General features: G+C 48.8%; 7 protein-coding genes across 7 annotated transcripts; 4 read left to right on the forward strand and 3 right to left on the reverse strand.

Moving 5' to 3' along the window:
* Positions 1–164: 164 nt before the first annotated feature.
* Positions 165–4,773, reverse strand: N7511_002671 (glycoside hydrolase family 18 protein; the record flags this gene model as incomplete). The annotated part of the gene is made up of 17 exons (XM_057125096.1): positions 165–226; positions 294–570; positions 717–821; positions 873–966; positions 1,026–1,113; positions 1,173–1,301; positions 1,358–1,833; positions 1,884–2,008; positions 2,192–2,258; positions 2,311–3,182; positions 3,240–3,374; positions 3,427–3,604; positions 3,654–4,113; positions 4,168–4,209; positions 4,325–4,471; positions 4,522–4,616; positions 4,685–4,773. 17 exons carry the CDS (start codon positions 4,771–4,773, stop codon positions 165–167), a joined length of 3,441 nt encoding a protein of 1,146 aa, XP_056987255.1.
* Positions 4,774–5,383: 610 nt separating this feature from the next.
* Positions 5,384–6,620, forward strand: N7511_002672 (uncharacterized protein; the record flags this gene model as incomplete). Its single annotated transcript, XM_057125097.1, has 3 exons — positions 5,384–5,810; positions 5,862–6,254; positions 6,313–6,620. The coding sequence occupies 3 exons, from the start codon at positions 5,384–5,386 to the stop codon at positions 6,618–6,620; spliced, it is 1,128 nt and encodes a 375-aa protein (XP_056987256.1).
* Positions 6,621–7,421: 801 nt separating this feature from the next.
* N7511_002673 (uncharacterized protein) lies at positions 7,422–8,444 on the forward strand (the record flags this gene model as incomplete). Its single annotated transcript, XM_057125098.1, has 2 exons — positions 7,422–7,520; positions 7,608–8,444. The coding sequence occupies 2 exons, from the start codon at positions 7,422–7,424 to the stop codon at positions 8,442–8,444; spliced, it is 936 nt and encodes a 311-aa protein (XP_056987257.1).
* A 201-nt stretch (positions 8,445–8,645) lies between these two features.
* On the reverse strand, positions 8,646–9,569 carry N7511_002674 (YidH family protein; the record flags this gene model as incomplete). The annotated part of the gene is made up of 3 exons (XM_057125099.1): positions 8,646–8,738; positions 8,801–9,084; positions 9,242–9,569. 3 exons carry the CDS (start codon positions 9,567–9,569, stop codon positions 8,646–8,648), a joined length of 705 nt encoding a protein of 234 aa, XP_056987258.1.
* Positions 9,570–10,377: 808 nt separating this feature from the next.
* On the reverse strand, positions 10,378–10,618 carry N7511_002675 (uncharacterized protein; the record flags this gene model as incomplete). Its single annotated transcript, XM_057125100.1, has 2 exons — positions 10,378–10,538; positions 10,564–10,618. 2 exons carry the CDS (start codon positions 10,616–10,618, stop codon positions 10,378–10,380), a joined length of 216 nt encoding a protein of 71 aa, XP_056987259.1.
* A 345-nt stretch (positions 10,619–10,963) lies between these two features.
* N7511_002676 (GcvT family protein) lies at positions 10,964–13,513 on the forward strand (the record flags this gene model as incomplete). The annotated part of the gene is made up of 1 exon (XM_057125101.1): positions 10,964–13,513. One exon carries the CDS (start codon positions 10,964–10,966, stop codon positions 13,511–13,513), a length of 2,550 nt encoding a protein of 849 aa, XP_056987260.1.
* Positions 13,514–14,614: 1,101 nt separating this feature from the next.
* sit1 (putative siderochrome-iron transporter Sit1) lies at positions 14,615–16,864 on the forward strand (the record flags this gene model as incomplete). Its single annotated transcript, XM_057125102.1, has 9 exons — positions 14,615–14,851; positions 14,922–15,005; positions 15,061–15,201; positions 15,251–15,355; positions 15,419–15,838; positions 15,895–15,952; positions 16,006–16,287; positions 16,361–16,420; positions 16,500–16,864. The coding sequence occupies 9 exons, from the start codon at positions 14,615–14,617 to the stop codon at positions 16,862–16,864; spliced, it is 1,752 nt and encodes a 583-aa protein (XP_056987261.1).
* Between the last annotated feature and the right edge of the window lie 379 nt (positions 16,865–17,243).

A 17,243-nucleotide genomic window follows, 5' to 3' on the forward strand; every position in this document is an offset into this window, starting at 1 on the left:
AACCTCGGCATCTTCATCGTTGTTTACTCATCAGCTGCTTTCACTGCCTGAGGCATCAATAAATTCATCGGCACAATGAAAAGAAGAAAATATTCATCAGAGTGGCATTTCTATGATGAAGTCCTATCCAAGGAACTCTACGAATTTATTTCAAGGCATGACTATCAAGTGATCCATGCCGTAAGAACAACCAACGTGCTAACAGCAGTCGATCTTCCCTTGAGATCTATAAACCATGGGTTAGTATGCTGGTGTAAAATGCAAAAGCAAGCAGGAGAATCCAAAAGACTTACTTGCAACTACTGCGTTCCTCTGTGCACTCTTGTAAAGTCCATATGCTCCACTGCCACCTGTCCACAGAGTGACCTCCTTATCGACCTTGGCTTGAATGAACGTTTGAAGATTGTCATTCAACTCCTCAAAGAACCGTTCATACCAGGTCTTGTGCAAAGAGGCAAAAGAAATGGATGCACCGGGCCCAGTCATCTTGGAGTTGGTTTGAGCAGCGGTGTCTAGGGCTTTGAAGATCTGTTGCTGTACGTCGTAGGCGTGTTTCAAAGCGGCTTGTGCCTATTCGATTTTGTTAGCAGGGGATTTCCTCGGATCATTTATATAGTCTCAGTAACAAGGCTATCTCTTACATCAGGTGAGTTCATATACTATCAAACATATTGGTCAGCTATTAGCTTAATGGAGTTGCGTCAAACCCTGCTTACCGGTACCAGAGACTGGTCGAGGTTATTCAAAAACCCGAGTCTCGTTGATGGAGCTGCTGCGTTCCATCGCTTATCACTGATAATGTTTGTATGGATAGCCCACATCTATGGGATAAGTTAGCGCAATTGACGGAGTGACTGAGCAAGTATCTCTACCGATGTCTTCAACGAGTTGGTCTGAGCATCACAGATCATCATGTTATCGTAGTCTGCATTAGATCCTCTGCTACCAAGTGCGTGGTAGATTGCACTGATTGAGTTAGTTTTAATGCGTAACTCGTAATAACACAAGTTAGATGGGGGATTTACTCAATAGGCGTGTCGCCCACTAAACCTGCTGGCATTGCAACACCAAGGTTTGCCCACGTCCAATGAACATAGCCGTTGTCGCCGAAGACTAAATCAATTGTAAGTATAATGTCAGAATAGATATTATGCAGAAAGAAGTTCACTGACCGTCTTCCCAGTTATATCCGCTTGTAACGCCAGTTAGAGCCGTTCCGTCTGGATATTTACTGTCAATCATTGATTGTGCAAACTGAGCCGGAGTCTGGAGCTCAGTGACATGCTCCGAGACATATTTGCCTATGTATCGAGTCAGAAATCCAGGGTTTCACACAACCTACACCAAAAGAACTTACGGGCCAATTGTCTTGCTTGAAAAGCAGCAGCATTCTTAATGCAAATCTTAGCCACCTTGCCACCACCATTTGCCCAGAACTTTCTTCCTCTGCCTGCCAAATCTGCGACAGTATAGTACGTTGAAGCCAAAAATTTAGTTCGTTTGTTGTTCGGCAACTTGACAACTGATGTGCGTGCGCGAGGCACGATGCTTGAAGGTTCGGCATATGGATTGTGACGGAAGGTACCAGCATACTCCCATGAGAGTCGCACTTCACTGAGCAAAGCCTCAACCTCGGGAAGCTCAGGCTCAAGGGCATAGAAGCAGTCATCTGGTGAAAGGCAGACTTGTGGAAGTGTGTGGTTGTTCAAGCCGTGTGAACGGTCCCAGCGACGGTCGACTCGCAGACTGGCCAATTCTTGAATAACGCTGAGTCCGCGCTTCATGTCATCTGGGGAAGCATCGTTGGGGACAATGAATACGTCTTCCTCATACCTATGGTCTGTGAGAACTCATCATTCAAACGTGTTGAGAGGATTTCTTACCACCAAAGCTCTAAAATATCTGCTGGGTTACCGTCCTCGTCATAGTTGCCTTCACCTGCGGAGATACTAAGGACGTAGTCTCCATCTGTGCTCTCGCAGAAGTTGAGATCGCTGTCATCGTCAGGCTGATATTGTTAGTTCAGAACTATTAAATTTGGCGTGGTATACTTGCCACATCTTCTAGAGGTGCATCACAACAGTAGAAAGCTGACCCAGTGGAGCAGAAGCTGGTTTGAGACGGATCTTGGGCAATGATCTTTGAACAGTCAGTCTTCACTACCAATGATATTATTTGCAGTGTTACTGACCTGCTTGCCGGCTGGACAGCCAGTAGGGCAAGTAAACGGATGAAGCCATGGTTGCTCTTTTGAAGTCCTGAAAGACCAATCAGTCGTAGTACTTCCAAGTGAAGAAGATATGAGCCTACCATCCACATCCAGTGAAGGGAGGAGGACTGGTGCAGCAGAATGACTTATATCCCGAGTAGCAATAGGATTCTCCGCCTGCACCGACATTATCAAATGTCTCCTCATAACGATCGGATTCATCGCATCCATAGTGTTGTCCAACACGGCCATTCTTTCCACAAAATGGTGCTGATCCTTCCCACTCTGTGTCGTAGTTAGCATTCACTACATCAAAGTAAACTCTGGGACCTTGACGGCGATACTCACTGCACTGGCTAATACCAGCATCCGACTTTGTCGATGTACAGCACAACACTTTATGCCCAGTCCAGCAGAGTTCTCCTGTAGCGCTAGTGTCCGATGACACCTGAACTTCACCCTCATGACACTGACCTTTACAGAAAGGGGCCGATCCACGCCATTCGCATGTGGGCATTTCCTGGTCCTTAGGACAGCAATAGTTACGGGTCTGGTCTTTTGGACATCCAGTGTAGATACCCGCGTTACCACGGTTCTTACCATCACTGCGTTGGGCAGGGCTGGAGTTGGCAGGACAGTCTTTTCCACATTCACCCCAAATGCAGGTAGACAGAACGTCTTCCTGTTTGGTGCTCGCTCCGCCGCCGAAAAGACTTAACTGGGACAAGCCATTGTTCTTCATGTAGGCTTGCGCGGCTGTGCCTGCTACGTCGTCGGTCGAGACTGCCCACACCATTGTCCCTCCGAGGCACTTACCATTTGCATAGTCTGTTTTGATCTTCAAGGTCTCTGAATCGTCGTATGATACCCATTGATTTGTGTCCCAGACGATCTGTTTGACTCCTGCAACGCTGTCGAGTGTGGGCGTTGCACCTGCAGCTATAAGATCTTGGATCTCAGAGTACATGAGGGTCTATTTGGAATCATTGTTAGCATATTAGCTTAAAGAATGGAATCTTTCAGATCATACTCCTGCACTAGCTGAGCATGCTCCAGGATTGCCACCGCCGCTGAATGGACAGCCCGGTGAGGTACAACTTGGATCTGTGAGTGTGAAACTCCGTCCATAGAATCCCAAGCCCATCACAATTTTGTCAGGGTCAATCTGAAAAAGATAATTAGCTATACACGATGAAACAAGAGGATGGTATACTTACGCTGTTTCTCCAGAATAGATCCATGGTCAAATTGATTTCCGTAAGATTGGTGTGTGCATTGACAACAGGTCCAATGAACTTGTCCGTAGAATCCCATGTGCCATGAAGATCATAGGTCATGACATTAAACCAGTCTACAACACTCGCCAATGACACGATGTCAAAGTTCTGCAGGTACCTAGTTATCGGTAAGCATAGTGATGAATATATAGCCAGAATATACTTACCAATAGCTCGAAGGAAGAGTGATTGTCACTCCATAGTTGTGACCACTTCCACCCAGAGCCGAGCGAAGGTTTTTCAAGAATGAAACATAATTCTGATAATCTGCTGGTCTGCCAGATCTTTCAGGTGCTACGGGATACTCCCAATCAATATCAACACCATCAAAGCCATATGTCTGCATGAATGACAGCAAAGAGCTGAAGAAAGCAGACTGGGCAGTTGTAGATGCAGCCAGATCAGAGAACGTGGTGGCAGTGGACTGATCTGGGTCATTCATAGACCAACCTCCGATAGAGATCCAAACCTGAAGACCTGGGTTTGCGGCCTTTAGTCCAGTCAGACGGGGATACAGCTCAACATCTGCCTCGCTCATCGGGGCAACTTGGAACGACACTGGGTCTATGAACGCAAATGCAAAGTTCAAGTGAGTGTACGCGCCGACAGGGAGCTGTTCCGGTGTCACTTGGTTCTATTTAGTGGGAATCGCAACATGTCATGAAGTTGAATAGAACTTACTGCCATGGCAGGCCCGAGTAATCGACCATCCTTCGTAATATCCTGAGTGGTTTAGTAGAAGTATCAACTAGGTAGCCAACTCCACGTACCAATAGATCGCTTGTTGGAACTGATTTTGTCAGAAATCTTCTTTTAGCCAAACGTTGGGTTCACTGACCTGTTTCCTGAGCATGATGGCTCTGTAACTTTATTATCACCGCAGAACTCTGCAGTCGTACCACAGAAACCAAACTTGCTACAGCAGACATTGAGAGGACACTTCTCGCTCCCAGACCACTGCGTCCCCCATCCAGGGTCACATTCACTGTAAGAGATCAGATTTAATACGGTAGCCAATGGGTGAAGGGCTCTCACCTTTTCGCATCACACTCGGAGATACAGCTGTCACCGCAAAAGTCAGGGCCCATTCCACACACACCCGAACTGCTACAACATCCAAGTTTGCATGGCTTTGTTGGAGAGCTAAGTCAAGTTAGTCGCTACCAAGGAACCATCCTCTACATAATGAGGCACGTACCAGGTATAATCCTCCAAAGAATCAGGATCTTGCGAGCTCAGCCCCAAAACCGAGACGAAAAGCAGCGCAAAAGCAGCTGCGATCTTCATCTTCGCGATTTTCAAACAGTTGAAGAATACTTCCTCGTCCAGAATCACCGGGAAGAGCGAGGGACCCTTTTCATTGTCGACTGACTCGAGTCAACCGCTCTACTCCGATGCAATTTACACATACTGCACCTCATGCAGTAGCCACGGCTCCATCGCCGTCAAGTGATAACACCAAAGAGGGCATGCTCCGTGAGAGAAAGCATCTTGGCGATCTGGAAGTGGAAACTGGTGATTGCTTCGGAGGCGTCGGACGAGATAAACAAGGGTCCTCCAAAGGACAATGTAACCCACCTTGATCGGATGAGTTTTAGTGCTCGGTTAGTGATCTATCGGTGTTTAAGATTTTGTCGTGCATAATTTCCACCTCTGCAGTCAGCCGCATTAGCTTCCTCTCCTTAGCCTATTTAGGGTTCTTCGCCCCTGAGGCTTGTTGCAATGAAGCACTAGCGGATGCAGGTGCGACTAGCTGAGCCCCGCTCGGCAGTAGGGGCATTTGAAGGCAAATGATCATATCTTGTCGGTAAATGGAGGGCAGAGTATTGAAGGTCGCCTCTCATCCCATAGATTTCTTTCCCTCGCTTCTATGACATTGATCAGAACGAGATTTACAATGGCCATGCAATTCATGTTGGACAGACTCTCAGTTCTCTTCTTGTCCCTGACTCTTCTTGGATATGCACGAGCTGATCTAGTCGTCTTTGAGGCGGGTCTAATTGCCAATAGCAGTAATGTTGCTCTGGCAGGAACTCTTTCGCAGGCGTGCATCACTGCGATGGAAGAGACTGTGACTTGCGATCCGTACTTGCGAGCTCAAATCATGAGCGATGATTTCGCCTACCTTGACCCATCGGTGCGCGACATAATGTGTACCTCTGCTTGTGGCCAGTCCCTAGCAACCTACCACGCCGATGTCGAGAGCGCCTGCGCAAGCAGTCCCCAGCCATGGGATAATACGCCGGCGACGTTTTATGGTGATCAGATCTGGGCTCAATACAATATCTCATGTTTCAAGGATTCAGCTGGAAATTACTGCCAAAGTAGGGTTGAGAACTAAGCTCGAAACTTGATCTTCGGCTAACGTTGAGCAGATGTCCTCGCCAATCTGACCGTTCCAGATAGTGATACTTCCATGGCAGGACTGACGAGCTCGATAGTATGCTCAGAATGTCTCCTTCTACTGGGGCAGACTATCCAGTCGACGCCGTTCAGCAATTATGACAGTGTCATAGCCAGTGAATGGGCGGCCATCCAGGCAACCTGCGGCGTGTCCTTCCCAACAGAGGTACAGCCAGTGGCTAGCAACCAAACAGACCTGCCTGGGTATGCACCAGCGGGGTATGACACGGCCAAGTGTGCTTCAGGCAAGACATACACGGTCGTGTCTGGTGATGATTGTGGAAAAATTGCCTCGAGCCAGGGTGTTCCTCGTGGATCTCTGATCGCGATCAACAACATCCTCCCGACCTGTTCTGATCTTTGGAGTGAGTAAATCTGTAGCGCACATGAGACTCGGGACCCTCCAAGTTGACAGTTTCATAGTCGGACAAACGCTCTGCCTACCGGATACTTGTGAACTGTACACAATCCAGTCCGGGGATACCTGCATGGCCATTGTGAATGCCAATGATATCACACTAATCCAACTTCTCTCGTGGAATTCGTTCATTAATGCCGGATGTTCCAACCTTCTAGCAGGCGATCAACTCTGTATCCAGCAGCCTGGCCCTGTCTGGACAGGCACCACGATCGCTGGCGCAACCGCCACCAAGACTGGCATTTATGCAACTGAGACTGTCGCTGCACCTGGATCAGTAGCTCATGATACAACAACATCATGTGGAAAGTAAGACCCAACACCCCGTTATCCTGCGTATCAGATGTTCCTGTACTAAAAGAAATCATTAGATACTACCAAGTCAACGACGGCGATTACTGCCAGCTCATCGCTCTCAATTTCACAATCACAGCTACCTTGTTCCAACAGATTAACCCATCCATTGACGACGGATGCACCAATCTCGTCCCAGGACTATACTACTGCGTCCTCCCTACGTCAGACTGGAACGCGACATCAACTACAACAACCTCCACATACGTGACAGCCCCGGCGCCGACATCCACGGGCGCAACTGAGAATTGCTACGAGGTGAGCTCACGTTGTCAATTAACTTACCTTGGGTTCATGCTAAGTACAGATTTAGTGGTACGTTGTAAAGTCTGGCGACTACTGCGCGCTGATCGAGGCTGTGTATGGAATTACCATGGCCCAGCTTCAACTGTGGAATCCTGAATTACTGGATGATTGTTCGAATTTGAGGCTTGATGATGCGTATTGCATTAACGGGGATGCTGGGGGATCTAGTTCGGCACCGGTGCGAGCGCGGGCTTGGCCTACTGCTGCAGGGGCTCATCTTCATAGTCATCAGAAGAGGGGTTGGTGATGATTCATTTAGTTGTGAGTCATGGTATCACTAGTAATTTTAGGCGAGACAATCGGAGATTAGTTGTCCTTTGTGGCTGTTGGAAATGTTGCAGGCATCTCCCAGAAATATATGTCTCGGGTGGCTGAATTTACAAGTAACCGCCCACTTCTTTCATCTCACTAGCTCTTCTTTCCTTTTCTTTTCACAGCACTTGTTAGAAACATAATGTCCAACAATGACATTTTGAGTTATCTCCCACCTGGCTGGACAGACGAAACATATCAGAACAACAGAGATGCCGACACTGCCGCCCTATCAGACGAGGTACGCCCGGTTAAAGCTGGATCCTAGCACCTCAATTTTGGCCTGCGCCCTCCCCCCAACCAACAAAATACTAACAGACCAATCCAGGAACTCCAAAAACTAATGGATCGCCGCGCTGCAGAGACAAAAATAATCAGCGCGCAAAACCTCGCCCGAATCAACGAAAAGCGCATCGCGCGCGGGGCAGCACCCATCCAACCACCATCCCCAACCCCAGAGCCAGAGCCAGAACAGGACACAGAACCCACAACTCAACATGCAACCCAAGACCTTACCCTGGAGAACCTCCAAACCCTAGTAGAAACAATCGAAGCCGAAAACTGGACAGACGTCGGCTTCATAATGTTCCGCACCGACTACAGCAACGAAGACCTGTGGAACGAATTCCTAGAAAAGTTCAACGAAGTCCTAGACGCCGGGATCGAAGATGCACCAGCTGAATCTGGGTTCGCGCGCGTGGCAGATTGTGTCTTTATGAAGATTGTAGATGATGATTCGTTGGCGAATGAGTCCGCCGAGCGTGTTGCGTTTGCTTATCGCCTTTGCGCGGAGGATATGGAGGAGGATGATCCTGAGGATAGGCTTGCGCCTGGATTGCATACACGTATGTGTCTTTTTGTTGATGGGGAGTGTATGCGATCTGTTGTTGGGTCTGGGTCTGGGTCTGCGGACGGGCTTGCTTTTGTGAAGGCTGTTGATGTCATGCTTGGACTGGATGGGAGTGGAGATGATGGGGAGGTTCCTTATTCTGGGGTCTTGAGGGTTGCGGTGAGGTCTTTGATTACGAAGTTTTATCCTGCTTTGCTTGCCTGTGCCGAGACTGTGGATTTGGTGCCCGCTGATGAGGGGGTTTGGGATGGGGTGCAAGTTGGGGCTTTTGATGCAGAAAGAGAGGCTAGGAGAATAGATAGGTTGCTGAGTTGAATGCGATGAAGGGATGTATGGTATTAAGACATCATCAGGCTCATCAATGTGAACCTTTACACAATATGATTGGAATGTTTGAAATAAAAAGATAAGTAAAGAAGAGACTACTGGAACTAGCAGCCTGTAAGCTTTTGATGAACATTTGCCTCACTTTTAGATGCAGGCATGGTGGTGTTGAAATTATTTTGCTAATAGATATTAGAATCGCAATATTCGATTGAACCAAGCCGTAGATTGCATGTCAATCTGGATCAGAATAATGACAGATAAGACTAATGTCGTAAGAATAATCTAGCCATGAAAGATTAGTATCAGCTTCAAGCTTTACAAGGTTATTATACGATCAAACTTACTATGAAAAGAAAGATTCCTACCGAATTCATCTCCCACCCACCTGCATGCACTTTACCCCGGGAAATAGCATTTTGTTGTCTCCAAAATCGAAAAGCGCCGATCAAGGCAACCAACACAGCAACAAAGTGGCAAGCGACCGAGAGTGGAATGCCAACCGAGTGGAATGATAAGCGATGAACTTCAGTGTTGGGCCGTTGCAGGCGGAACAGTTGAGCGATAAGCACACCCTGCATCGCAATAACAGTGGATGTACGAATATAGGCCAGAAAGGTTCGTTCCAGAGCTAGGAGGAAGTCAGTCATGTTTCATTCTTTGCGAGGTCATGGGAATGTGACAGATCGGGAGACGTGGAAAGACCACATCTACAAAGCGATCAAGGAATCGAGGCCGACTGTCTCCCAAATAGACAGGCTACCAGGAATTGAAGTAGGGATACTAACCAAAATGATCACGATTGCTCTTTTGGGCAACGGTCAAAATAACATGCCGGCCCCAGAACCGCTTGATCTGACTCCACAGACTCTTGCCAGCTTCACCTCCATGAGCGCTGACGCGAGAAGTCGTACGACGTGAGGTCGTCACCCGATACTCATCTCCAGATGAAGCCGAGGGGTCAGAGTAGTCCAGTTGATTGTCTTCGTGCGTTTGGATTTGGTGAAGCTCCAACGCCTCCCGATCGTCGCGACGAGCGGATATCGGGCGGGAGTCGGTCAAAACTGCATTCGGCGGTTCTCCAGGAACGAAGTTGTTCGAAGAGGTTTCGGTCATGGTGAATTGAGGCAAGGGATGGACGATGGCATTGCATTGCAGGAGAGATGTCTGAATTGTAGGAAGTCGCGGTCAAGCGTCAAGGAGATTCTTGTTTTCCCCACGGATCGGCCCCAGCCGAACGTCAAGGCCCCGCTCTCCATCTGGGGTTGTGTTGACTGTTGAGCCATGATTTGGGTCTATCGTGCAGAGATATACTGGCATTGAATGACAAGTAAGAGATTCTTCTCTGTTTATAGATCTTTAGTTGACTCCACAGCCATCGCGTGAACCCTTGCAGTTTAATTTGATCCTGGCCAATCACACGCCGTAGAATAGCGATTGCACCATATCTGACTACGATGTTGGAATGTGCTGCCAATGGAATCGACCGATTTTACTGTCAAGCTTCTTTTGTAGACTGTTGATATTCAGTCTCCACCTATTTATGGGTCTCCCGTTTATACTCTGCCACTCTGAAACGGACATGGATGGCGCCAAGGCCTATTCTCCAGCTGACTTGGAGGTCCTCATAGTATTCTGAGTATTTTATGATATTTCAGTCGAAATAGCTCCTCTAGCATGAACATGTTTCCAATTACTCAGTCATCGATTAATCCTGTTCATAGGGGTTTCAACCACTGGAGAAAATGGACCCCTTAGATATCATTCACATAGGAGCACTGTTGGTATATCGATAGTGAGAATATCTGTTGACTATCTTGAACCAGTTCTTCACCAGCACATGCCGTATCTATTTTCCCATACGTTTTGTCTCTGTCTACTACTCTACATACATCCTGGAATCGATTGGCTCTCGGATCTCGGCTCAATGCCGATCACGTGGTAGGTCCATATCGGTAGTTGCTGCCTTGCGGCCTGAATATCCCTTCAACCAGCCCGTAACCAGCATAAACAGCTGATCGGAACAGATGGAGGTACTGGACGGACCAGTTCTCATTGGACCATGTCTCAATCCCATGAAGTCACCTATACTACTGCCCCTCATACTTACATTCGGTACCAACCTGGGCCCCGAACAGAGCACCAAAAAAGGAAATCTTATCCATAGTCAACGAATGAGCTCTTAACGGAGCCTCCAAGTCGATCATGATTGCTCAGAGTAGCTCAATTATCGCCCATGAACGTGGAGCAATAGACTGCCTCTCCAATCCCATTCCGGGAAATAGGAACTCGGAACTGTGAGAGGGCCATGACAGAGCTGCTCGGCCTTATATCACCGGAACCCGTGCGGGGCATGGCCTCATTATCAGTTTGACGATATCACCGTATCGCTTCTGTGGGGTGCGGGGAGTTAACAAGGTACAGACGGTGCTTTTATCCAAGGTATACAAATAGAAAGCTTCGCCCGCTCCATTGACTCACCATATTACTTGTCATCTATACACCTTGGAATGTCCCTTTCACAACGCGTTGTCATTATCGGTGCCGGCATCGTCGGCACAAACCTTGCCGATGAACTGGTCTCCAGAGGATGGACAGATATCACCGTTGTCGAGCAGGGCCCGCTGAACATGCCTGGCGGGTCGACGTCACATGCCCCCGGCCTCGTCTTCCAGACCAATACCTCAAAAACCATGACACACCTCGCACGCTACACGGTGGAGAAGCTTTTATCGATAGAGCAGGATGGACAAAAGTGTTTCAACCAGGTGGGTGGGCTTGAGGTTGCCACCACACCAGCGAGACTTGAGGAGCTCAAGCGTAAGCTCGGATATGCCTCCGCGTGGGGGATCGAGGCTCGTCTGGTGAGCGCCGAAGAGTGCTTCAAAATGTACCCTCATCTAAACCGCGGTATGGTGCTGGGAGGATTGCACATTCCCAGCGACGGCCTTGCACTAGCAGCTCGTGCCACACGGCTCCTCATTGAGCGCACGAGAAAGGCGGGCGTCAAGTACCTTGAACACACACCAGTTACCGCCATTGAGCGCGCAGGGCCTCGCGTGACTGGAGTGACTACTTCCAGGGGAAGCATCCCAGCAGACATCGTGGTCTCCTGCGCCGGTTTCTGGGGTGTTGAGCTAGGAGCCATGGTAGGCGTGCAGATTCCTTTATTGCCACTGGCACACCAATATGCGAAGACAACCGCTGTCCCTGCTCTCGCCGGACGTGAAATAAACTCCCAGATCAACGGCATGAATGCTACTCTTCCAATTCTCCGACACCAAGACCAGGACCTTTACTATCGCGAACACGGTGAACAGTATGGTATTGGATATTACGGACACCGTCCCATGCCCGTTGTTGCTTCATCATTGGGCCTCACTCCAAAGCACGTCGACGAGCACAACATGCCCTCTCGTCTCGAATTCACAAAAGAAGACTTCGACCCAGCCTGGAAGGAAACACAATCTCTTCTTCCTATGCTTCAAGAAACCGAGATCGCCGACGGCTTCAACGGTGTATTCTCATTCACCCCGGATGGAGGTCCGATTCTCGGCCAACCATCCCATCTCGACGGCTTCTATGTAGCTGAAGCGGTGTGGGTCACCCATTCAGCAGGTGTCGCCCGAGCTCTGGCTCAGATCCTCACAACTGGACACTCTGATATTGATGTCTCAGAATGTGAGCTATCCCGCTTCGAGGAAGTTCAGCTCAGTCCCGAATATGTGAGCGAGACATCGCAGCAGAACTTTGTTGAGATATATGATATTCTTCACCCGCTTCAACCGCGTGAGTCTCCTCGCAAGCTCCGTGTCAGTCCTTTCCACGCCCGCCAGCAAGAGCTCGGAGCATTTTTCTTAGAAACCGGTGGATGGGAGAGACCATGGTGGTATGAAGCGAACAAAGAACTAGTCAAGGCTCTCCCGGCATCATGGAAACCCGTCGACAGAGACGCTTGGTCAGCCCAATTCCACTCACCCATTTCTGCAGCCGAGGCGTGGAAGACACGAAATGCAGTTGCCATGTTTGATATGACTTCTTTCCATCGATTTGAGATCTCCGGTCCTGGGGCCGTTCAATTACTCCAACGGTTGACTACCGGTGACATGACCGCCAAGCCAGGCAGCGTCACCTACACTCTTCTGCTCAATAACAACGGTGGTATTCGCGGCGATATCTTCGTATCGAGACTACAAGAGGATGTTTTCCAAATCGGCGCAAACAGTGCCACCGAACTCGCCTATCTAGAAAGAGAGGCGCGCCTCCAAGGCACGCACGCCAGCCAATGGGCTCAAGTCCGCGATATCACGGGAAGCACATGCTGCATTGGTCTTTGGGGTCCGCGCGCACGGGAAGTCATCGAGGGAATCAGCGTAGATGATTTCTCTAACAAAGGCCTACCCTATTTCGGCGTGAAGAAGACCATTCTGGCCGGTATCCCGGTAACAATTATCCGCAAATCATACGTTGGGGAGCTAGGCTGGGAAATCCAAACTAGCGCCGAATACGGCCAGCGACTCTGGGACACGATCTGGCAAGCAGGGAAATTGCACGGCCTAATCGCTGGTGGTCGTAGTGCTTTCAACTCGCTCCGACTTGAAAAGGGGTATCGGATCTACGGTGCGGATATGACGACCGAGCACAACCCCTTCGAAGCCGGAGTCGCCTACGCTATCGACTCGAAGAAAACCGACAACTTCGTCGGCAAGGATGCTATACAGCGTCTCTCAACACAGACACCTACCCGCCGTCTTCGGCCGCTGACTATCGATGATGGTCGTTCCATCGTCCTGGGCAAGGAACCTGTCTTCTATAACGACAAGGCTGTCGGCTATGTCACAAGTGCTGGATTCGGGTACACGATTGGCCAGCCTGTTGCCTATGCTTGGCTTCCTGGTACCGTGAACGACGGCGAAGGTGTGGAGATTGAATACTTCGGCAAGAGGATTCGGGCGACGGTTTCGACAGAGCCGCTATATGATTCCGAAATGAGTCGTCTCACTCAGGATGCGACGGCTGTTTCGCCGGGATCTCGGAATGCTTTCAGATCCAGACTTTAATTGCATTTCTTGGCTTGGCTATCATGAGACATGATTATGATTTTTTTCTTCGGAGAATTGCCACCACCGATGGATCTTGGGTGGGCATTACTTCTATATGGAGGAATTTAGTTGGACTTAAAGGGATTTTATGAACGTTTTGTTATGATCACGTCGTGCTGAATGATGAAATGAATGTCTTTTTTTCTTTTATTTGGTGCACGATGGCCGTCAAGTGCCCGTGAATTAAGTAAGAACGGTAATGATAGTATTCTAGAAGACTACAGTGTGATTCCACCGAAATCCATCTGCCTAGCGTAACGGCTTCATTTATGTTTCTTGGTATACTCGGCCGGATCCTTCCTCAATCGGCCATTGGCTTGGCGCACGTGGAAAATTCTACCGTGCTGCGAGCCACACGCAACTTTAAGTCCACAGACGCTCTTAAGAATACTTGTACAATTCCGGAAAGCCGGGTCAAGAGCAGGGCTTGTGGTTATGCAGGTTCTGGCGTGTTCAGGCAGACGCCACCGAGCCACCGAGCCACCGAACCACAGATATCGGCAAGAATTTTTATCAGATCCAACCACACAACCAAACTTTTCCAAAAGTATCAAGAAAACCAATACCTGAACAGGCGCAACAGCCGAGATGCCATGTCAAAGCTCCAACCAAAACGCGGATCTTAAAGAAAAACCAATCAATCGCGTCTATATACTGCAACAGGAACAACCCCCGTGAACAGACCTAAAAGGCATAGGAGGGCCGGGCGTAATTCGGCAAATCCCGCAGTCACCCCATACAGCATGCAGTCTAGAGCGAGATCCGAGTGGAAGGATGCGGTGGGATACGAGATGGGTCCTGCATTTGTGCATTCTGACTGGCTGAGACTCTAAGCTCCCAAGACCCTTGTGGGAGGCAACTCCCCAAATGGGGTAAGTCGTGACTTTCTCAGCCCATCAGATAAGATTGCCTGTTTTTTTTTTTTTTGGTTTTTTTTTTTTCCTGTGCGACTCTTGGCTGAGAATATTTTTCTTGTCTGCTCGCGTGGTCGAGTCTTTCTCCTCTTTTATATTCTCGTTAGTTCGTCTTTGAGGATTTGAGTGTTGGAGACATCTCATCATGGCGGTTACTGAGATTGCCGATCCTCATTATACGGGGTCTGAGAAGAACCCCCACAGCCAGACTGCTCCTGTCAACCCCCAGACCAACTTGCTGGGTCAGGGGAGTCCTGGTGTTCGCCGGATCGAGGTTATCAATGAGAACTTCAGACTGGTTGATCGCGTGTGTCTGTTTCTGTCGATTTTCTTGATCGCTTATGTGTACGGCCTGGATGGAACTGTTCGCTATACTTACCAGGTCAGTACTCCCCGGTTCATGGATCGTCACAGAAAAGAAATCTGTACTAACAGGCTTTATGTTTTAATAGCCATATGCTACCCAAAGTTATGGCCAACACAGTCTACTCGCAACCATCAATGTCCTACGCGCTGTCATCGCCGCTGCCGCACAGGTGAGCAAACACCAATCCGGAGAATATATGGCAAAATCTGACTTCATTATTCCAGCCTACTGCAGCCAAGATTGCAGATGTTTTCGGTAGAGCAGAGCTGATCTTGGTCTCTATCGTTTTCTATACCATTGGAACAGTTGTTGAGGCATGCGCTAAGAACGTGGAGACATTCTGTGCCGGCGCTGTCATCTACCAGGTACTAAGCGCCTATCTCATTTCTCTCAACAGATGCTGACTCGTTCTAGATTGGGTATACTTGTATGATGCTTCTTGTCGAGGTCTTGATTGCCGACGTGACGTCCACTCGATCACGTCTTCTTTTCTCCTACATCCCCGGTCTGCCATTCATCGTAAGTTTCGCATCACCCAAATCCCATGAGCATTGAAGAAGCCAGCTTAATGACAACCCCTAGATCAACACCTGGATCAGCGGTAACTTGACTACCTCAGTGCTGAAGGTGACAACATGGCAATGGGGCATCGGAATGTTCGCAATTATCTTCCCCGTGTGCGCCATGCCCCTGTTGGCGGTTTTGGTTATTGTTGCTCGACGCACAAGGAAGAGTGGAGCTTTGGAATCCTATAAGAGCTCGTTTGAGCTTCTTGGTGGGCAGAAATTAGCTTCTGAGCTCTTTTGGCACTTGGATGTTATTGGGAATATCTTGCTCATCGGTATGCTGGCTTGTATTCTTGTTCCATTCACTCTTGCTGGTGGTGTGACGTCGCAATGGAAGACTGCTAAGGTCATTGCACCTCTTGTTGTGGGCTTTTGTTTGATTCCTGCTTGGGTTTACTGGGAGCGGACTTGCAAATATCCCATGTTGCCTTTCAAGGTTGGTTTAAACACACGATAGAGCTTTTTTTGGGTTCATGGCTAAATTGTTGACAGCTTCTTCGAGACCGCGCTGTTTGGGGTTCGATTGGTATTGCTGTTATGCTTAACACCGGTATGTTCATTCTTGATTCTCACAAAGTGCATCTCTAATCTCCTGCTATCCAGCATGGTACTTGCAGGGAGACTTCTTGTACACAGTTCTCATCGTCAGCTTCGACGAAACAGTCACCAGCGCAACTCGAATCACCTCTCTCTACAGCTTCGCTTCCGTTCTCACTGGTGTCTTCATTGGATTCGTGGTCCTGAAACTGCGCCAGTTGAAGCCCTTCATCGTCTCCGGCACGGTCCTCTTCATGGTTGCCTTTGGTATTCTCATTTACTTCCGTGGAGGTGCCGCAGGCTCTAGTCACTCTGGCGTTATTGGTGCCCAAGTCTTGCTGGGTATTGGTAAGTGACATACCATCCAATCCACACACCCCATCCCCATCAATGAAAGTACATCAGTCTAACAATCTCCCAGCTGGCGGTATGTTCCCATACCCAGCGCAAGCCAGTATCCAAGTCGCGACCAAGCACGAACGTGAGTCCCCACCCATCCATTGCTTCAGATCCAACCCTCAATGCAAAATGCAATACCTATACTGACATCCAAATCCTAGACCTTGCCGTTATCACTGGTATCTACCTAGCATCCTACAACATCGGCAGCGCGCTAGGAAACACCATCTCCGGCGCAATCTGGAACCAAGTCCTTCCCAATGAACTGATCCGCCACGTCGGCAACGAAACCCTCGCCGCCGAAATCTACGCCGCCCCTCTCGCCTTCGCTGTCGCTAATCCGGTTGGGACTCCCGACCGTGACCATGCTATTCTCGCCTATAAGCAGACTCAGCGTCTGCTTTGCATCACGGGTATTTGTCTGACTGTGCCTTTGATTGCGTTTGCTTTGTGTATTCGTAACCCAACTCTTACCAAGGAACAGACTTTGGCGAAGGCTGAGGAGAGTAGCAGTGATTCTGAGTGATTATGCTGCTTGTGGGCAATGTTGGATCGGGATCACTTTTGTATAACTTATTTATTGTCGTTCTAATGTCTTATGAGACAAAATGTAGTTAATGGTCTGATGTATGACGTATGTGAGACATTTTTGAACTTGAGCTCGGATGTTTTTCAAATAGTTCTACGTGGAGAATATGCAGACTACAGTCTGCAATGCTACTCAATTGCCTCTGGTCGCCAGTTGATATCCAGGGTCCAATATATACTTTTTCTCTTTCCGTATCCATGAATTTACGTGGTCAGATGGCCTTCATCTCATTGAGATCAGTTTACTCCTTTGGCAAGCAAGGGGTACAAATGTGAGACTACGAGGGCTAGTCGGCTCGGAGCCTTGAACGACCGAC

The sequence above is a fragment of the Penicillium nucicola genome (genome assembly GCF_028828085.1).
Source record: "Penicillium nucicola strain IBT 29836 chromosome Unknown utg000002l, whole genome shotgun sequence".
NCBI classification, from domain to species: domain Eukaryota; kingdom Fungi; phylum Ascomycota; class Eurotiomycetes; order Eurotiales; family Aspergillaceae; genus Penicillium; species Penicillium nucicola.